The 22615-nt window shown below is 44.0% G+C and overlaps 1 protein-coding gene across 1 annotated transcript in view; it reads right to left on the bottom strand.

Annotated features, from left to right (window-relative positions):
- Window positions 1–19820, bottom strand: part of LOC137657750 (death-associated protein 1-like) — a 40139-nt gene extending 20319 nt beyond the window's left edge. Inside the window, exon 1 of the mRNA XM_068392226.1 lies at window positions 19662–19820. Within this exon, the coding sequence (XP_068248327.1) occupies window positions 19662–19710 (49 nt within the window). The 5' untranslated portion in view covers window positions 19711–19820. The remainder of the gene's footprint in view (window positions 1–19661) is intronic.
- Window positions 19821–22615: the final 2795 nt, after the last annotated feature.

Below are 22615 nucleotides of genomic sequence, written 5' to 3'. Positions count from 1 at the left end.
GAGGAAACTTCCCTCGGAAGGGAAGTTGTCCAACCCATGGAGGCGAACCTCCTTTAGCGTTCTAAGATGATCTGAAGTGCTGGTCATGTCACGGGAGTACTTCTAAGAGAAGTGATGACGCCCATGATGACCTCCTACAAAGGACGGCAGTGACAGCAGATTCCCCAGGCATGAACAGAACAATGCTTTGTTGGCACTCTTAGTCGAACGAAGAGAAACTGCATAGTTAACCAGGAAAACAAAAAAAATAAAATATGTTATTTTCCTTAGTAAAATAAATTTTTGAATATACTTACCCGATGATCATATAGCTGCATCCCTGCTGCCCGACAGAAAAAATCTACGGGAGGAATACGCCAGCGATCGCTATACAGGTGGGGGTGTACATCAACAGCGCCATCTGTCAAGTAGGTACTCAAGTACTCGATGTCAACAACGAACCAATGTTCTCCTCTGTCCCACTGGTTCTCTATTGGGGAGGAAGGGTGGGTCCTTTAATTTATGATCATCGGGTAAGTATATTCAAAAATTTATTTTACTAAGGAAAATAACATTTTTCAATATCAAACTTACCCGATGATCATATAGCTGATTCACACCCAGGGGGGTGGGTAGAGACCAGCATAACAAGTTGACATTATGAGCTAAGTATTCTGTATTTCATTTTAGCAGTTATTCAAAATAACAAGCATAAAATAAATAAGTACCTGGTAAGGAAGACGACTTGAACAATTACTCTGCCTTTTTAAGTACGTCTTCCTTACTGAGCCTCGCGATCCTCATAGGATGCTGAGCGACTCCTAGGAGCTGAAGTATGAAGGGTTGCAACCCATACTAAAGGTCCTCATCAAAACCTCTAATTTAGGCGCTTCTCAAGAAATGATTTTGACCACCCGCCAAATCAAGTAGGATGCGAAAGGCTTCTTAGCCTTCCGGACAACCCAAAAATATTTCAAGAGAAAGATTAAAAAGGTTCTGGAATTAGGGAATTGTAGTGGTGGAGCCCCCACCACTACTGCACTCGTTGCTACGAATGGTCCCAGAGTGTAACAGTTCTCGTAAAGAGACTGGACATTCTTAAGATAAAAGATGCGAACACAGATTTGCTTTTCCAATAGGTTGCGTCGAATCTATTTTGCAGAGATCTATTTTGTTTAAAGGTCACGGAAGTTGTGACAGCTCTAACTTCGTGTGTCCTTACCTTCAGCCAAGCTTGGTCTTCCTCATTCAGAAGGGAATGAGCTTCTCGTATTAACAGTCTGATAAAAATAGGATAAAGAATTCTCTGACATAGGCAAAGATGAATTCTTAACTGAACACCATAAAGCTTCAGACGGGCCTCGTAAAGGTTTTAAATAGAACTTAAGAGCTCTTACAGGACATAATACTCTTTCTAGTTCATTTCCAACCATACGATAAGTTTGGAATATCGAACGATATTGGTCAAGGCCGAGAAGGCAGCTCGTGTTTGGCTAGAAAACCAAGATGTAGAACATGTAGCCGTTTCGGATGAGAATCCGATGTTCTTGCTGAAGGCATGAATCTCACTGACTCTTTTAGCTGTGGATAAGCATATCAGGAAAAGAGTCTTAAAGGTGAGATCTTTCAGGGAGGCTGATTGAAGTGGTTCGAACCTGTCTAACATAAGGAATCTTAGAACCACGTCTAAATTCCAACCAGGTGTAACCAAACGACGCTCCTTCGTGGTCTCAAAAGACTTAAGGAGGTCCTGTAGATCTTTATTGTTGGAAAGATCTAAGCCTCTGTGACGGAAGACTGATGCCAACATGCTTCTGTAACCCTTGATAGTGGGAGCTGAAAGAGATCGCTCTTTCCTCAGATATAAGAGGAAGTCAGCTATTTGAGTTACAGAGGTACTGGTCGAGGATACGGATACTGACTTGCACCAGTTTCGGAAGATTTCCCACTTCGATTGGTAGACTCTAAGGGTGGATGTTCTCCTTGCTCTAGCAATCGCTCTGGTTGCCTCCTTCGAAAAACCTCTAGTTCTCGAGAGTCTTTCGATACTCTGAAGGCAGTGAGACGAAGAGCGTGGAGGCCTTGGAGTACCTTCTTTACGCGTGGCAGACGTAGCAGGTCCACCCTTAGGGGAAGAGTTCTGGGAACGTCTACTAGCCATCGAAGTACCTCGGTAAGTTATTCTCTCGCGGGCCAGAGGGAAGCAACTAGTGTCAACTTTGTCCCTTCGTGAGAGGCGAACTTCTGCAGTACCTTGTTGACAATCTAGAACGGAGGGAATGCATATAGATCTAGATGAGACCAATCTAGTCGAAAGGCATCTAAAAGAACTACTGCTGGGTCCGGGATAGGTGAGCAAAGTATTGAGAGCCTCTTGGACATCGAGGCTGCGAAGAGATCTATGGTTGGCTGGCCCCAGGTGACCCAAAGTCTCTTGCATACATCCTTGTGGAGGGTGATCATATAGCTGATTCACACCCAGGTCCAATATGTTGGAATTATTGTCCCTTCCTACTGCGACAATCTGCTAAGACATTCAAGTTGCCTTGGAAGAAACTTGTTACTAGTGAAAAGGCTAGACCTGTTGAACAGGAGAGGAGGTCACTTGCAAACTCGTACCATGTCAGAGAGTAGGTCCCTCCTTGCTAGGAGATGTACATCAAAGCAGGGAGTTGTCCGTGTTCACCTCCACTACTTTGCCTTGAAGGAGAGACCTGAAGCTTTTCCAGGTCAGACGTACTGCCAGAAGCTTCTTGCAGTTGAAATGCATTGTCCTTTGACTCGAGTTCCATAATCCCGAGCATTCCCTACCGCCTAAGGTCGCACCCCAGCCTACGTCCGATGCGTCTGAGAAGAGAACGTGGTTGGGAGTCTGAACAGTCAGGGGAAGACCCTATCAAAGGTTGATAAAGTCCTTTCATCAAGTCAGACCAGACTTATCTTCCGGAAACCGGGATCGAGACCGCTTCTAGCGTCTTGTCCTTTTCCAGTGAAGAGCTAGATGAAACCGAAGAGGACGGAGGTGTAGTCTTCCAAGTGACACCAATTGAACCACGGATGACAGTGTCCTAACCAGACTCATCCACAGCCTGACAGGGCCGTGTTCCTTCTTCAGCATCTTCTGGATGGATAGCAGGGCTGGGGGTTGATCGTCTTGTTCAGCCATGTCCTCATCAGAGGGTTCCTCATCCGAAACTGATGAGGAAACGGCAACGGAGTGGGCAACGTCTGACTCGCTGAATCCGGTCGCACTGGTGGATGCGTGACGGAGCCGGACACAAGATCATGGTACTGCTGCACAGTCTGTGAACTGTCAACCATGGGGAAGCGAGGAAGTACAGCGACAACCCGAAACTGTCTAGACTGTCTGGGTTGTGCAGACAACCCCTTATCGGGTTGCTGAGGTTGCCGCACTGCGTCACAACAAGTCACCTCTGCTGGTTGTTGAACGTCCACAACCACCTCCGAGAGTCGCTTAACGTCAACGTGCGACTGGCAACCCACACTGGGTCGCACCGGTGGAGGAACCATCTCAACTGGCGGACGTGAGTAGGATACCTCAGCGTCAACAGGGCGTACAACCAACCGGTAGGAAGGTTGTTGGCAAGAAGGTTCTTCTCCGTAAAAAATTCTCTATCAAGGACTAAGCTTGGACTGCATGTCTTGCAACAAAGCCCAAGGTCTATGGGAGCAGGTGTGGCAACAGACGGGGTTAGCGACTGAAGCGGAACCATTTACCCTCCCTGGAAGCATGTTATGCTTTAATTAAAGTCCATAGGAGGCTAAGCAGCTTAAGGGAATATCAGAAGGAGGGAGAACAGCACTTTCTCATCTACAGGAACCATGTCCGAGAAAAGCTAGGTTATCTCAGTGAGGGTTTCACTGGTGCATAAGCAGCAGACCAGAAGGCAACGTTATGAAACTGCTTGACAGTCTGTGAACTGTCAACCCCAACAGGTGCGTGAGGACATACAGCACTGGTGTATTAGTAGCACACCAGAAGGCAACGTCATGTAACTGTTTGACAGTCTGTGAGTTAGCAACAACCAAAGCTGTGTGGGGAAGCCTCAACTCCTGACTGACTAGTTTGCTGCGGGCGAGTGGCGGTAACCACAGTGTGTTGCGGAGGCTGACACACCGTGTCAAAACACGGCAGCTTGTGGTAGCTCACGCACGGCAACGGAGTGCTCCGTGTGTCTGTGGGAGTCAGCATGCATCTGGCAGGGTCGACTGTGCATGGGTGGAGGAGCTCTCACAACAAGAGTGTGGGAGCAGGCAGCCATGCCGGGCGCACAACCGTGGCAGGCTGTAGGCCAACGGGTGCATCGTCAACCTTCTCCGCAGTCTGATTGTGGGAGCTGGCAACAACAAAAGCGGAGTGCTGGTGCGTGGGAGGGACTGCCGTGGGTTGCGGAGCATGCCGCATTGCGGCAAAACACGGCAGCTTGACAGCACCTTCCCACTGCTGATGCGGTAGCTCACGCATGTTAACGGAGGGTGCAGCATGAACATGCGTCTGGCAGGATCGACTGCGCATCGGTGGAGCTCTCACAGGTGGAGTGTGGAAGCAGGCAGCCGCAGTATCTGCTGATCGCACAACCGTGGCAGGTTGTAGGTTAACAGGTGCAGTGTCAACCTTCTCAGCACGATACTCCTGCATGAAGGAAGCAAGCTGAGACTGCATATCTGCAGCATGGACCACTAGGGTCTATAAAAGACGGCAACAAACGGAGCTACTGTCCGTTGTGACCGAGGGTCTAAAACAGTTGGTGCGGCAACAGACGGAGTTACTGCCTGTTGCGGTACCACCTTGCCTCTCTTGGGAGGTGTGCAGTCGTCGGATGACTGCAGCGAGTCCGGACTGACCCAGTGGCTACACCTAGGCCGTTGGACTTGCGCGGAAGGGACCGACTTGCACTTAAAAAAGCTGCAAGATTTGGTCCATGGTTTCTGCGAGAAACCTCTTCCGCAGACGAGGAATAAATGGGCTCTCTCGTCTTTGTGTGGGTGGGGTGATCACGTCGGCAACGTGTGTAGATACACCCGAAACCACGGAGGGAAACGTCTGTTCGTCGATCAAGGCCTGTGGAACCCATAAGTCCTTCGACATTACTTCTCCCCTGGGCTTGGGAGCTTGTAAGAGGTATCGGACTAGGTGAACCACTGGCACGAACCGACGAACCCTCGAACGCAACACTGTAACACTTTGCGCATATCACTTTATCACTTTTGATTTTCTGTTAGCACTTATTTCACTGAAATCGAAACTTTAACTGATTTCTATCTGAAACACGCAATTCTATCCTTCATTAAAAGGTAGTAATTGTGAAAACAGTATTACAATGCAACAGAAAAACATAATTAAAGATAAAGAATTCAGTGGCTGGAAAAGAGACTAAACACTAGATCAAATAAACTACGTTTAAAATCTCTCACCGCATAAAGCCTGGGAACAAGAATAAAACTCTAGAAACGTTTTACCTTCTTCCCCTACAGCGACTAGGGAGAAGAGTAAAAAACGAGAACAACGTTACCCGCTTGAACGAAACGTTTATTCTCCTCTCTCTCCCTCCGTCTCTATCTCTCTCTCTCTCTTCTCTCTTGACTTAGAACCTGAGAGAAGAGCCCAATTATATATCGTTAAAACATATTATTTGATAAAGGAAAAAACTGAAAGGTTTCCCAAATAAAAAGTTCCTTTATTTAGAATTTAAACCATTTAAGCTAAGAAAGAATGAACGAAACGCTAGAATCGGTTTACTCTTACTGCAACGTGAAACCGTGAAATACTCTCTCTCTATCGTAACGATAGAGCGCATGTTGAACGTTCTGAACGTCAACAACTGCGGAGACTAAACTAAACCTTAGTTCATCTTTGAAAACAGTACGAGACTATCAAAGAAATTCTTTCATAAAACATTAAAATTATAAAAGTATTAAATTCTTAAAAGGTAAATACGATATGACGGGCTCAATGTTAATTAACTTCGGTTCCAAGTAAGGACCGCCTACGATTAGGAAAGGTCGCATATAAACAAACATAAAAATTAATTTTTATAAGTTTATAATAAATGGAAAGTTAATCGAAGAGGCCTATAAAGGCGGAGAGATATAAAATAAATAGATCTATAACTTGTTAAGCAAAATTACCAAAAACCTAAACACTTCCGTCTAAGGGAAGGGTCGGCCATTTAAAAGTGAAAGAGAGTCCATACTCTCTTCGTCACCAACACTTCCGTCTAAGGGAAGGGTCGGCCATTTAAAAGTGAAAGAGAGTCCATACTCTCTTCGTCACCATAATTAAATCTATCCAAAACGAGTTCAAGTTTTGAAATGAAGATAAAACCCTGCATAGCGAAAGCTCAAAACTGGAATAGTGTACTTCACCAAATCGTTGTGAAAACAAATCCAGTTAGGGACGGCATATTTAGTAGGTCTTGCCTGTGGCACGACAGAGGGAAAATTGGTTCGTTGTTGACATCGAGTACTTGAGTACCTACTTGACAGATGGCGCTGTTGATGTACACCCCCACCTGTATAGCGATCGCTGGCGTATTCCTCCCGTAGATTTTTTCTGTCGGGCAGCAGGGATGCAGCTATATGATCATCGGGTAAGTTTGTTATTGAAAAAAACTATTTAACAGAAATTCCCTAGGGAGGAACCCCGAGGAAACAACATAAAATAAGTATTGCACCGACAATAAAATTAATTATTTAACAAATTCCCCAGGGAGGAACTCCGAAGAGGAACCCCGAGGGAACAACATGACAAATTCGTAGATAATTTGTATTTTTCCTAACTATACAAACCTCAGCTATTTACATGGGGGTAATTACTTCGGCGTAGCTGATTGATGCGCCATAAGAATTTTAACGAGGGTTTACTACCCCTCCGCTAGTTACCGGGGGGGTAGGGAGGGGTAGCCTGCTACCCCTCCCCCTCACACACACCGGTGAAAGGTTCACTTTACTCAGAGGTATGACTTATCTTGGGGGACAGGGCTGGCGGGCAAATATGTGTAAATAGCTAAGGTTTGTATAGTTAGGAAAAATACAAATTATCTACGAATTTGTCATTTGTTCCGTAACTGAAATACAAACCACGCTATTTACATGGGGTGACTTAACCCTTAGGAAGGGTGGTAAGTCCCGGCCATACTGGCTTTGGCTTGCCCGGGGATTCCATATTCGAGCGATCAAGAACTCGGACAATAGGGAATCCCTGCTCCTCGCTGGCGGTTGCGAAACTGCCGCGGCCTACGTAAGGTGTGTGCGAAGGTGAAAAGTGACTTGTCCTAGGCAGTTGCCCCGGAGTTCCTCAGAAGGAAACCCAGGCTATGACTCTCCCGATACCACCTCGTTAGGGTATCGGGACATGACAGTATCATACCTAATACTAGGAATACAAGGAAGATTGGTCTACCTGCAGTGGTTTGAGGTCAGCTGTGCAGAGAACATGCTGCTTCTCCATGGGAGGAGAGGATGAAGAAAAGAATAAGGGCCAGACAGATCTTTTCATTCATGCAGACTAACACCAGGTAACAATGCCCTCGACCTCTGCTACTTGTCCATCAAGGAGCCTGAGGTTTAGACCAGCTGTTGTGAAGCCACCACAGGGCCGATAGAAACGTATCGAGCCTCCTGTGGGTCATGTCTTGCAGGAAAGGGGCTGAGAAGATGGTCTGATGCTTCAACATCCCCACTTGTAGGACCTGCATCACTGAATGAAGCTCCATGAAGGGCAGGGATGTAACTACGCCCTACATCATGGGCTCTAGGGCGATGCGACAGAGAAGGGTCAGGATTCAAGGCCGGGTGTAACACCCTGCGAATCCGGGCCGAGATGGTATTCCTGGAGACCCTTCTCTTCATTTCCCAGGGTCCACGAACGAGGCTTGAGCCTGGAGACGAACTGCAGCCGTTCTCTTAAGAGGCCACCTCAGACTCCCTACCGGCAAGGTAGGAGATGGTCTGGGTCATCTGCTACAGGACGGAGACTCGAAACCTGGAAAGAGTCGAACAGCGGGTCCGGCACTCCCGGGTTCTGAGTCTTGGCAACAAACCTCAGGGACGAACCTGAATGTTGCCCCCCCATATCCCCCTCAATGGGCAAAGTCGTATGAGAGACCATGTGACTCGCTTGGCTGAAGATAAGGCTAGCAGGAACACTGTCTACCCAGTAAGGTGGTGATCTGGGGCCTTACGTAGTGGTTCGTCAGAGGGTCTCTTTAGAGACTTGAGGACTCGAACCACGTCCCAAGGAGGAGGTCTCACCTTCGACTGAGGGTAGGAGAGGACAAGGCTTTGCATGAGAAGGATGAGTTCCAGCGAGGGAGAAATGTCTATCCCTAGAGCCTGGAGGCAAGACCTAAGGTTGAGGAATAGCCTTTCACAGCCGAAACTGAAAGGCACATTCCATCCCACAATCCCACTAGGAGCTCCGCTATTGCTGGAAGCAGCATTGTTTGGAGGGATACCCTCTCCACGACATCGACCACAGTAACTCGCCCCTTCGCCTGGGAGACTACTGCAGAAGATTTGCGCAGGTGTCCAGGCCTCCTTTTTGCAACTTGTTGCGAAAAAACTCTCTCTTTGAGGAGATGCTGGATAGTCTCCCGGCAGGAAGTTGGAGCAAGCTACGGCTTTGCGGAGGGTGATGGCATGTGGCTGTGTGAGTAACCGGTGACGTGGGGGGGGGGTGTTCCCTCGGAGGCTCCGTAAGGAGTTACAGAGGGACTGGTGAGCCACCTGCGAGAGGCCCTAGCGGAGCTGGGGAGGTCATTGAGAGACTGACCGATATTCTGGTCCTGTAGAGTACTCTCCACATCTGCCAGAACGGGGGAAGGCAAACACACCGATGTTGTCCCACTGTTGCTGGAAGGCATCCTACCAGAGGGCCTTGGGGTCCGGGACCGGGGAGCAGTACAGCGGGAGCTTGCAGCACAGTGCTGTAGCGAGCCGGTCCACAGAGGGAGCCCCACCGAGTCAGGCTTTGTAGGCTACATGAGGATCCAAAGACCACTAGGAATGTGGTGTCCGTGTCGCACTGCTCAGACTGTCAGCGAGCCAATTCCTTGCCTGGAATCAAGCAAGCTGCTAAGGAGATCGAGGGGAACTCGAACCATCCCGGTATCTCTACCGCAGGATGGGATGGCTGTACTGATAAGTACCTCCTTGTCTGGGAAAGTAAGCCATCACTGTGGTGTTGTTGATCCTCACAACCACAGAGTAGTCCGCCAGGCTAGGTGGAGCTACTGAAGTGCCAGAAACACTGTCTCCATCTCTAGTAGGTCTAGAGAAGGTACTTCCTGGTTCTGACCACCGGCCTGAGGTCCCGTGGTTCAGGACGTGGGGCCCCCTTTTCTTTGACGCATCAAGTTTGGGGGAAGGACGAGAAGGTCCACTCCCTATTGTAGATCCTCGTCTGCTTCCCACCCCAGGAGGTCCGTCTGTTCTGGAAGTCCCCTAGGGGTCCCGGCGTCCGGGGAGTCGTGTCCCTGACTCCCCCCCACCCCGAATTGCCACTGGAGAGAACTCATCCTGAGGCAACTGTTGGAAACAAGATGGGCCAGGGAGGAGAGGCGTAACCCCATTGGGTGGGAGGATCTTCTCGTGTGGGGAAAGGTCTCGCGACCTTCCTCCACCTTGCTATCCTGTCACCTGAAGGGAAGGCTTAGGGAGATTAGTGTCTAAGACCAGGCCTAGGTATACCAGACTCTGAGAGGGCTGCCGAGAGGACTCCTCGAGGAACCCCGTGATCCTTAGAACTTGCTAAAGTCCGAGGAACTTGTCCCGATGATGAAGAAGGGATGTTTTCGAGTTTGCTAGGATCGGCCAGTCACCCAGGAAACGGAGGGGACGGATGCCGATCCTGAGACCCCGTGAAGAGATCAGAGTGGAAGCATCGATGAACTGTTGCGGTGCTGTGGAGAGACCGAAGCACAGCACTTTGAACTGGTATATCCGCCTTCCAGGCAAACTCCAAAGTACCCTCCTCAGCCTTGCTATCCTGTCGTCTGATGGAAAGGCTTTGTGGAGATCGGTGTCTAATATCATGCCTAGATAAACCAGTCGTTTCATCGGGAGCAGAGAGGACTTCTCGTGGTTTACCACGACCCCCAGGTCTCGGCAAACCTCCAGAAGCCTGTCTCGGTGTCGAAGAAGGGTCGACTCCGAGTCTGCTAGGATCAGCCAGTCGTCCAGATAACGGAGGAGACGTATGCCGTTCCTGTGCGCCCAAGACGAAATCAGAGCGAACACTCTGGTGAACACCTGAGTAGCTGTGGAGAGACCGAAACACATCACCTTGAACTGGAGATCTTGCTGTCTAGGCTGAATCTCAAGTACTTCCTGGAAGACGGATGGATTGGGATCTGGAAGTACGCGTCCTTCAGATCCAGTGTGCACATGAAGTCTTGCGGTCTCACTGCAAGTCTGACCGTGTCTGCTGTCTCCATGCTGAACGAGGTTTGCTTGACAAACTTGTTCAGGGCTGAAAGGTCAATGACCGGTCTCCAGCCTCCAGACGCCTTCTTTACAAGAAAGAGTCAACTGAAGAAGCCTGGGGAGCCGTCGTCGACCTCGTGGGGAGCATCCTTCTTGAGATTGGTCTCGACTTCCACCCGAAGGGCTAACCCCTTTGCCGATCCCATGGTATAGGAGTTCAGCGGCACTGGATTCGCTGTCAGGGGAGGTGGAGATGTTATGAATGGGACACGATAACCTTGGCCGATCACAGAGACAGTCCAAGAATCGGCCCCAAGTTTCTGCCACCTGTGCACGCAACTTTTCAGGCATCCCCCCACAGGTGGACACGCGGGAGGATTGCCAATCCTAACGCTTGCGACCTCGGCTGCTGCCTCTAGGATTCTTACCTCCCCTAGAGGACTTGCCGCGCTTCTTGTCCTTGGACTGAAAGGGCTGCGGCTTAGACACCCCTGTCTTAGCTGTCGGAGCCTGCTTTGGTGTCTTGCGAGGCTGCTGTTGCTGTTGAGGTGCCGGAGGCTTGTAGGGCCGAGATGTCAGGAGAGAATCTTGATTCGATCTCCTCCACCTCTCAGCTGTTCGATCCATGTCCTTGGGCTCAAGCAGATCCCTCCCAGTAATGGAAGAATGCCTGAGCCTGCAGACGTCCACGGCGGGAACCTTCGGATGGAACCTCTCGGTCACTGTGTTGCGACGCTTGAGGATCGAGTTAGCCCACAGGTTAGCCACCTGGTGAGCAAGGAACTCATCGAACGCGTGCCCGAGAGGAGGGTCTCCAAAGCCTTTCTATTGCTCTCCTTGGACAGATCCTCAGACCGCAATAGAATGCCCAGAGACCCCAGCCAAACGTCCAGCCACGAAGTTGCCTGCAAGGCACTCTTCGCGACCTTCTCAAGGTTCAGGATCTCCGACGCCAAGAACGTCACCTGTCGGGCAGAGAGCTTCTCGAGAGGAGTTCCCCTGGCCAGCTCTTCCACGGAATGGTGGAGCGGAAGGGCCATACTGGACTCCTCAAAGATCTCGAAGTACCTCCTCTGATGTACCCGAGGAGGTGGGAGGAGTTTGAACCCGGCAGAAGAACGACCGGAGGAGGCGAGCTCGGAGAGCTGGGCTTCGACTCTGTCCCTGGCCCCTTTCACCCCTTTGGACCAAGGCAAAGCTGCGCTGGACTTAGGGGGTTTCTGGGTGCCGCAAACTTCGTCTAACACCGTGTCCTTGCCCTCACGAGGGGCAGTCTCCGGGTCCTTAAACTTGTTGAGCTGCCTCATCAAGCTAAGGACCTGCCAGAAAACGTGCTCCAACTCGAACTGGTCTCCTCCTTGCGGACTGGCAGCTAAGTTTCCGGTCCCCAAAGTCTCTTCTTGAGGAGATACGTGGACGTCCTCCCGGGGTTTAGTTGGCTCTGGACGTATCCTGGATGACGATTTAGGAATAGTCTTGGAGTCCTTAGGCTCCCTCTTAGGAGGAATACAGGACTCCAGCAAAGAGGTCCGGAAGGGGGCTTCCTCGCGAGCAGTTTCTATACGAAGAGGAGGGGTTCCTCCCAATGATGCCGTGGGAGACAACCCTGCCTCGCTGGACTCTCCTGAGGAAGGAGATAACTCGTCCACAGGAGAAGCAGAAGCAACACGCATAGGAGAAGGTGTAGGAGTCTTCCTAACCGACCTCTTGGGAGCCCACTTCACCCGAGGAGAAGTCACCACGAAGTCCACTCCTCTCCTTCTCTTCAGCGGGGATGAGCCTGCCGTTGGTTTGAGTCCCATATCAACGAGGGCAGGCTTCACAGCCTGAACCACAGCGTTCATAATGTGATGGAACCAAGGCTGGCGAGTAACTGATGCAGTGTCAGTTATCCCCGCTGGAGGGAAAGGGATCTCCTGATCCTTCGGAGTGGACACCATAGGGCCTGCCTGAAATGAAGAGGAAAGAGTGTCGCATGGACCTCTCCGTAGATCCTTCCTGGTCCTGGTCCTGGTATGTCAACCTGCACTTGCGCGGAGGCGATCCTGAGGCTGAGCTGGAAGTCCGTGTCCTTGGTTGGCCGCGCTGAAATTCCATGCTGAAATTCTCACGCGAAAAAGCAATCGTGGGATCGCGCGGGGGCGATTTCTGAAGAGCGGCCGCATTGCCGCGTGTGGAAGAATGCGCGTGGGGCCGTTCGCTCGTGGGCGTGGGCGAGCGTTTGCCAGGCGGAGCACGCTGGCACGTTGGAGAACACTGGCGCGATGGCGAGCGATGTCGCGTGCGTTCCGGAGAACAATGGTGCGTCTCACGAATGGGCGAACGACTGCGTGAAGAACAAATTCTGGGGCTTTCGACCCGGAATGTACTAAGTCTTATACTGCCTTTTGATCTCTGTATAACTAAGGTCTTCTGAAATGGCAAAATATGACACTGACCCTGACCAGTGGTCGAGTCAGGAACATGCTTGGAAGGCCGACATCGGTGCAACTTTCATATTATGCAGCTTAGGAGATGAGAATTGAGACAGATGATGAGAAAGTTTGTCACCCAATGTTTCCGTAATCAAGTTTGCGACATCTGGGTTAACTGGAATAGGTCTTGGGTATGCCCCAGAGTTCACATAAAATTTTCTTTGTCTTGATAAGACAGCTGGTAGTAATTTTGAAGATCAACTTGAGCTTAACGTGTTCTCCGAACAAGAAGCTTGTTTGACAATTCTAACACATCTCTGGCCTGATTCGAAAATGGCATGTATTCCAACGCTCTGATAAAAAGAGGCATAAGAGAGAGGAAGTCTACTCTCCTTCTCTGAACTAGAAACCAGTGGAGAAAAAAAAAAGATCAATCTGGTGTATCTCACCGAGCATCAAAATTTTTGTGACGAATAATATGGAGATCAGTCCTAAAACTCAATAGTCGATATGATACAAGGAAATGGCGGGCATGGCCCTGCGGCCCATTTCGTCTCAAAATTCTGTGCTTGTTTAGGATTTGGTTTAAAATCTCCCACAGCTATTTAAACTGATCTAGGAACAAGCATAGCAGTGGATAACATAACAAATTTTAAGATAATTTGTGATTTTCCTTAACTAATTCAAACCTTCCATTATTTATATAGATGTATTCTTTCAGCGAAGCTGGAAGATAGCCAATTAACCTTTTGGTGTGAGGTGGCAACCCTACCCATAGAGGGTGGCCAGGGGTACCCAGACATGTACAGTATATAAATATACTCGCAGATGAGTGATCTAGTCACTTTTTCTTTTTGGCTGGTAGAGAATGGATGTCTCATCTTTAAGGTTTAGCCATAGAAATTAGACAAATTGCTGCTCTATGATCATCCTTCTCTTTTTCGGTGTGACTGCGTTTCTTCATTGAAGCTCCCATGCAAACCTGCCCTGGTCGGGAGGCCCATCCTTGGTGACCTTCATGTTATCGGTTGAGACTAACCCTAATTCTTTGTGTCTGACCTGTAGGGGGCGTCACTGCAAGCAGGGCTCTCCCTGTGACGAGTGTAGGGAGTGGTCTGACACTCAGTGGAAGAGATTCGGGCGACGCAAGAAAAAATCCAAGCGCAATCGTTCTCCCTAAGGATCTTCCTCGGGGGCGAAGAAACCGCAAGCTGCTTCTTAATGCACTCATGTAGCTTTGAGTTCACTAATCACAAGGTTAATAACATATCTACAAAATCAATATGTTACACAAAGTAGCCGTCCTCTTTAGGTATCGGATTTTCAAAAACTCCGAAAAGAAAAGATCTGAAAGAGTAAGATCGGAATTTGGGATGGAAGGTTTCTGCATCTTGCTCTCAGCAAAGAAATAAGCAGAACAGAAACAATTCCTCTTAGCCTCTTCTGACAACCATTGTATTTCAGAAATACAATAGTCATAAGTGATGACCTCTCAATGGGAGAAATACTATTTCTCCCATTAAGAGGGCAGCACTTACCATGACACAAAGGATAGGGATCTACCTCCACTCAGCTCATGAAGGTGCCACAAGGACTACCGTACTTCCCAGACAGGAGCAGGTTCTCATATTAACTTCAAATATACTCAAAATCACAAATGCTATGAAAAAGAAAAAAGCACAAAGCGAAAAGTAGACAGCAATCGAAACAGACATCCAACTGGAATGACGACAGGAGTTTAATGATACAAGTCCCACTGACTCTGACATTACTACCCTGCGTGGGTGGGATGCTGGCAACCACAAACTGTTACCAGAATCCTACGAGTTCCTTAATTCTTATTGTAGACAAACACCAACAGAGTAAAATCCATTTAAATGACAACTGTTTTATTTCGCAATGGGAAAAATGGCTGTATATGCTATCGTATGCAAAATCAGTTGATAACCTTTTGTCCTTGTTTTCTTTGTTAATATCAATCTTTATCTAATTCACGGTGCTTTGTCCTAAAAGGATTACGTATACACTAGTTCAGCCACAGAAAAATTGCACTTGACACATACATGTTGTTAACCCTTTTACCCCCAGGCTATTTGGAAATTTCCAACCCTTAGCCCCAAGGGGGGTATTTTTTTCCCCAGCACATTTTGCAGTATATTTTTTTTAAATTGCTCCAATAGCCTTAATTTTTGTCATAGAGAGGTCAGGTTGGTCTCATTCTCTTGGAAAATGCCTGAATTTTCTCAAAAAATTATCAAAAATATGAAAAAAAAAACTTTATAGCATTTTTTTTTGCAAGGACGTACCGGTACGTCCATGGGGGTAAAGGGATGGGTTTTGTGAAACGTACCAGTACGTCCTTTGGGGGTAAAAGGGTTAAGAAATGCTCAAGTCAGGACACACTAGTTAAATTGCAGGAGACTTGTAGCTGGTAGGGTCAGTATTTAAAATATTTGTCAATTTATTAAAGCACAATATTCCTAATGAAGAAAAAGTATTCCTGGAATATTTGCTGGTGATTAAAACTTTACTGATGCTAATAATTGGAGGAAAACATTTTGAAATGTTAGACATTATACAGTACAATGCCGAAAGCTATGACTGAAAACCAAATTTCAAAAGGAACAAACACGCAAGAACATCACCTAACAATCTAGAAACACTCATATCCTTACCTACATACCTTCTGTGGGGCTACACCCCTTGCAAACCCCCCATCTTAGACTGTCGAATCTTTAGTCTCGCCCCTGTATTTAGCATACCAGGAAAAAATTAAAAGGCAATAGTTGCATGACTGATTAGCTAGGTAAATATATGATACTTAAATTTCTAGCCAAATACATGAACCATATATTTTTTCTACTCGCTTTCTTGTGTTCTATGCACTTCTGACCACGATTATTGGGGCAAACCACCCGGTCATGAGTTTTTGGACCCCCTGATATAAACACACATATTGGAGACACCAGTGGAAAACCTGGGATTTTTTGGGTGGGGAAATGTCATAAAAAGAGTGATTTGCAGCAACAATAATGGTCAGAAATGCAAAATAAGCACAATATAACCAGTTGGAAAAATATGTGGATCATGTAAGCAGCTGAAAATGGGCCAAAACGTTATTTTTTAACACTTTTGAGATTTGGAAAAGGGTACAGAACCTAACAAACCCACCTAACCTAACCTAGTAGTTTCCAGGTCACAACCCCTAGCTGGGGAACAAGAACCCTTGGACACCCTTCCCAGGTCACAACCCATAGCTGGACCCCCATTCCCAGGTCACAACCCATAGCTGGACACCCTTCCCAGGTCACAACCCATAGCTGGACCCCCATTCCCAGGTCACAACCCATAGCTGGACCCCCATTCCCAGGTCACAACCCATAGCTGGACCCCCATTCCCAGGTCACAACCCATAGCTGGACCCCCCTTTCCCAGGTCACAAACTAAAAGTAAATCCCAAATAAATCCTTACATTACAATAAAGTAAATCAAGCAATTCCTTACCTAATGATTGACACCAGCATGTCTTTTTTTTTTTTTTCTCCTTTGTCTTGGCAATCTTTACAAAAGCTCTGCAGTAGGAAATGTGCTGGTCTTCCCTAAAAATTAGGTCAGAATCGGACCTTTGAGGGATAACTCGAGCTCACTCTTCTATCTTATTACTCTTCGTATTGTTTTGTTAAAGTTTTTATAGTTTATATAGGAGATATTTATTTTAGAGTTGTTACTCGTCCTGTAATATTTCATTTTCCTTTTATTCATGTCCTCACTGAGCTATTTTCCCTGTTGGAGCCCCTGGGCTTATAGCATCCTGCTTTTTCAACTTGGGTTGTAGCTTAGCAAGTAATAATAATAATAATAACACAATGAGCTTCTAAAAATTGTGCATCATTATTTCGCTGTTATCTAAAAATTGTGCATCATTATTTTGGTTATTTTTTTTCACGAGTAACAATAGCTATACACTGAACAGAGAGCATTTCCATCATAATCAATTGCCAACATAAATTAAATTACCCTAAATTTTGAAATAGATTGATGTACCTCCCTCCAGTTCCTTCTTTGAGATGTCTTTATGTGATGATGGTGAAATAGAAATTGAAGTGGAAGGTGGGAAAAAAATGGCTGTTATAGAACAACATCTGGGAACTTACAAAGAAGTACTTGTAAGGTGTTAATTGGTTTTAAAAAAATTCTCCTGACAGATACGTCTTTGTAAATGCAAAGAAAGCTCCCCAAGCCAATCGGAACCAGGCATGCACAATAAGTCCCCTCGAGCCTCTCAGATGTAAACAATGGACTTATGAGTGAAAAACATACTTCTCATCTTAACTGACCAATAAGTGTTATTATGGCCCAGCCCCAAATAAAGATAGAGAAAAATACCAAACAAGACATCAATCGTCCATTTCATGTAGCGAATTCTAGTTTTGCTAGTACTGTTAAGGTATCATATTTACCTATCAATTTGACAAGTACAATACAGTAACGAGAGTTATCACCTGTCCAGACTAACTACTAATTAGCTAATAAGTCAAGCAACTGTTGCCTTTCAGTTTTCCCTAGTATGCTAAATAGGGTATTCTAACTTAACCTGTCCAGGAATAACCAAAATGGCAATTGAACAGTTGTCACACATCACAGGCTACTCACATACATGAAAATTGGGGAGACAGTTTCAGTGTTTAGAACACTTGTACAGTAATTCGTTGGGACAGATTCAATGTAAAATTTCATGTTACGACTGGAAAAACTACCATAAATAGGTTAGAATCACAAGAACATCACCCAACCTAACTTAAGATCTGTATCCTTACCCACTCATCTCCTGGGGGCTACATGCACTGCAACTCCCCACCTCCCTTAGAATTCCATATCCTGTTTACCACGAGACCCAGTCTCAAACCTAGCATTCTAAACGGAAATTTAGCTTCATATTATAGTATTTCTGACCAAGATAAATACCAACATCCCCATAATAAAATCGACTTGACAAGTAATAAGAAAGTTCACGCCTGTCTTAATGAACTACATCCACCCCCAGTGTTCTAAGAAAAGTCAAAGCCACACAACCTAACCTAAGTTAATGATAGAATACAGTCAGGGATAATGACAGGTCTCCCAACCCGAATAACCATTTACTCGAGATACTACCGCTAGTGTGTTATGGGGTCCTTTGACTGGCCAGACAGTACTACATTGGATCCTTCTCTTTGGTTACGGTTCATAGTCAGGCATATTCTATACATATTCTCCTCTGTCCTCATACAACTGACAACACTGAGATTACCAAACAATTCTTCTTCACCCAAGGGGTTAACTACTGCACTGTCAGTGGCTACTTCCCTCTTAGTAAGGATAGAAGAGACTCTTTAGATATTGTAAGCAGCTCTTCCAAAAGAGGGACACTCCAAAATCAAACTGTTATTCTCTAGTTTTATTTCTCTTCCTGTTTTGTTAGTTTTTTTTATAGTTTATAGAGTATATATTGATGTTAATGTTACTGTTCTTAAAATATCAAATTTTTCCTTGTTTCCTTTCCTTACCGAGATATTTTCCCTGTTGGGGCCCCTGGGCTTATAGCATCCTGCTTTTCCAACTAGGGTTGCAGCTTAGGAATTAATAATAATAATACTTGCCTACTTCAAGATACGTAATACCCTCAAAATTTGTCTTCATAAAATATAATCCCCCACTGACAACATCGACCCCAGTAATGAACCCCTTCTGACATTGCTTCTGGTCCTGTTATTATTATTATTATTATTATTTGCTAAGCTACAACCCTAGCTGGAAAAGCAAAATGCTATAAGCCCAGGGGCCCCAACAGGGAAAATAGCCCAGTAAGGAAAGGAAAGAAGGAAAAATAAAATATTTTAAGAAGAGTAAATTTTAAAATAAATATTTCCTATATAAACTACGAAAACTTTAACAAAACAAGAGGAAGAGAAATTAAATAGTGTGGCTGAGTGTATACTCAAGCAAGAGAACTCTAACCCAAGACAGTGGAAGACCATGGTACAGAGGCTATGGCACTACCCAAGACTAGAGAACAATGGTTTGATTTTGTAGTGTCCTTCTCCTAGAAAAGCTGCTTACTATAGCTAAAGAGTCTCTTCTACCCTTACTAAGAGGAAAGTAGCCACAGAACAATTACATTGCCGTAGTTAAGCTCTTTGGTGAAGAGGAATTGTTTAGTAACCTCAGTGTTGTCAGGTGTATGAGGACAGAGGAGAATCTGTAAAGAATAGGCCAGACTATTTAGCGTATGTGTAGGCAAAGGGAAAATGAACCGTAACCAGAGAGAAGGATCCAACGTAGTACTGTCTGGCCAGTCAAAGGACCCCATAACTCTCTGGTGCCTCACACTGAGGGACCTGGGGGAACCCAAACATAAAATAAGGCAAAAAAATAAGGTAAGGTAAGGTAAGGCGGTAGTATTTCAACGGGCGGCTGGTGCCTTGGCCAACCTACTACAGCAATCCTGAAGGAGTTAATTCAGATCCCCAATGTGTTCATTCACCTGGAAGGATCAGGAACACATGACAGCTATAGGGTTCAAGTTTTCAACCCTAATCAACGACGCAGCTGTTTTCTTTACCAACAAATTACTTTCTAGCATATTTGTTATATATATAAACTTTCAATACAATCAAAACATAAAATATAAAAGACACTTAAAGTAGATCTAAAACATAAGTAACAGTTTAATGGACACCGTATGCAATTTGAAGTACAGAACAGACGCCAAAACAACTAACAGTTATTTCTTCTTTTCTCAAACACTTTACATCTAATTTCCAATAGATTTTCTCTACTTACACGCGGGAGGATGTCCACCTTTAATCTCTACTTCCTCGTTAGATGACATCTTGTCAAAATATCAATAAAACGAAGACTATCTTTGGAGTTCGAGTTCACCTGACAGTCTTTCACGTCTGAGTCGTCTGACGTGACTGACGATGATGATGACTAGATCTGCTGGATTATCGTACACGAGCCTTAAAATTATCGTTTTTTAAACCAAAATTATCGTACATACTTTCAATATGATTATTGAGGAGTAACATATATAGCTTATTTCAAGGTATTTTAGTATAATTGCTTAATCAAACACACACACACACACACACATACATTTGTATATACCTAAGGTATGTATCGTACATCGTACTGGACCTAAAATAATCGTATATGTACGATAGTTATCGTACGAATGGCAACCCTAGCCAGATTATTTCGACTGGATTATCGTATGAGCCTTAAAATTGTCGTTTATTAAACCAAAATTAACGTACATAATTTCAATATAATTATTAAGGAGTTACATGATTAACTTATTTCAAGGTATTTTAGTATAATTTTTAATTAAACACACATTTGTATATGCCTAAGGTATGTATCGTACATCGTCCTGGACCTAAAATAATCGTAGATGTACGATAATTATCGTACGAATGGCAACCCTGGCTGGCGACAGACTCGGTGTGGCCATCTGGTGAGGGAATACAGAATTACAGATCTACATTTCCACCTGCTAAGTCGTCTTACCCGGGAAATTCAATTGTACATATTATTATTATTATTATTATTATTATTATTATTACTATCCAAGCTACAACCCTAATTGGAAAAGCAAGATGCTATAAGCCCAGGGGCTCCAATAGGGAAAAATAGCCCAGTGAGGAAAGGAAATAAGGAAATAAATAAATGAAGAGAACAAATTAACAATAAATCATTCTAAAAAAAGTAACGTCAAAAGAGATATATCATATATAAACTATTAACAAGGTCAACAACAAAAATGTCATATATAAACTATAAAAAGACTCATGTTGTTGTTGTTGCTAAGCTATAACCATAGTAGGAAAAGGAGGATTGCTGTATATAAGCCCAAGGGCTCCAACAGAGAAAATAGCCATGTGAGTGAAGGAAACAATGAAATAAATAAACAATTACCAATCAAAATAAAATTTAAAAAACATTATTATTATTATTATTATTATTATTGTTGTTGTTGTTGTTGTTGTTGTTGTTGTTGCTAAGCTATAACCATAGTAGGAAAAGGAGGATTGCTGTATATAAGCCCAAGGGCTCCAACAGAGAAAATAGCCAGTTGAGTAAAGGAAATAATGAAATAAATAAACAATTACCAATCAAAATAAAATTAAAAAAACATTATTATTATTATTATTATTATTATTGTTGTTGTTGTTGTTGTTGTTGTTGTTGCTGCTAAGCTATAACCACAGTAGGAAAAGGAGGATTGCTATATATAAGCCCAACGGCTCCAACAGAGAAAATAGCCAGGTGAGTGAAGGAAATAATGAAATAAATAAACAATTACCAATCAAAATAAAATTTAAAAAACATTATTATTATTATTATTATTATTATTATTATTATTATTATTATTATTATTATTATTATTATTATTATTGTTGTTGTTGTTGTTGTTGCTAAGCTATAACCATAGTAGGAAAAGGAGGATTGCTGTATATAAGCCCAACGGCTCCAACAGAGAAAATAGCCAGGTGAGTGAAGGAAATAATGAAATAAATAAACAATTACCAATCAAAATAAAATTTAAAAAACATTATTATTATTATTATTATTATTATTATTATTATTATTATTATTATTATTATTATTATTATTGTTGTTGTTGTTGTTGTTGTTGCTAAGCTATAACCATAGTAGGAAAAGGAGGATTGCTATATATAAGCCCAAGGGCTCCAACAGAGAAAATAGCCAGTTGAGTAAAGGAAATAATGAAATAAATAAACAATTACCAATCAAAATAAAATTAAAAAAACATTATTATTATTATTATTATTATTATTATTATTATTATTATTATTATTATTATTATTATTATTATTATTATTATTGTTGTTGTTGTTGTTGTTGTTGTTGTTGCTAAGCTATAACCACAGTAGGAAAAGGAGGATTGCTATATATAAGCCCAAGGGCTCCAACAGAGAAAATAGCCAGGTGAGTAAAGGAAATAATGAAATAAATAAACAATTACCAATCAAAATAAAATTAAAAAAACATTATTATTATTATTATTATTATTATTGTTGTTGTTGTTGTTGTTGTTGTTGTTGTTGTTGCTGCTAAGCTATAACCACAGTAGGAAAAGGAGGATTGCTATATATAAGCCCAAGGGCTCCAACAGAGAAAATAGCCAGGTGAGTGAAGGAAATAATGAAATAAATAAACAATTACCAATCAAAATAAAATTTAAAAAACATTATTATTATTATTATTATTATTATTATTGTTGTTGTTGTTGTTGTTGTTGTTGTTGCTGCTAAGCTATAACCACAGTAGGAAAAGGAGGATTGCTATATATAAGCCCAAGGGCTCCAACAGAGAAAATAGCCAGGTGAGTAAAGGAAATAATGAAATAAATAAACAATTACCAATCAAAATAAAATTTAAAAAACATTATTATTATTATTATTATTATTATTGTTGTTGTTGTTGTTGTTGTTGTTGTTGTTGCTGCTAAGCTATAACCACAGTAGGAAAAGGAGGATTGCTATATATAAGCCCAAGGGCTCCAACAGAGAAAATAGCCAGGTGAGTGAAGGAAATAATGAAATAAATAAACAATTACCAATCAAAATGAAATTTAAAAAACAGTAACATCAAAATAAATATTTCATACATAAAATATATAATATTGAAGTCATCCTTATCATCTGAGTTTTAGGATAGTGTGAAATTAAGCTATCAAGTAGACAGAAAACGACACAGCACACCAATAA

The sequence above is a fragment of the Palaemon carinicauda genome, chromosome 1 (genome assembly GCF_036898095.1).
Source record: "Palaemon carinicauda isolate YSFRI2023 chromosome 1, ASM3689809v2, whole genome shotgun sequence".
NCBI classification, from domain to species: Eukaryota; Metazoa; Arthropoda; class Malacostraca; order Decapoda; family Palaemonidae; genus Palaemon; species Palaemon carinicauda.
Note: the sequence above shows the minus strand (reverse complement) of the source record. Positions and strands in the feature narration are given on the sequence as shown.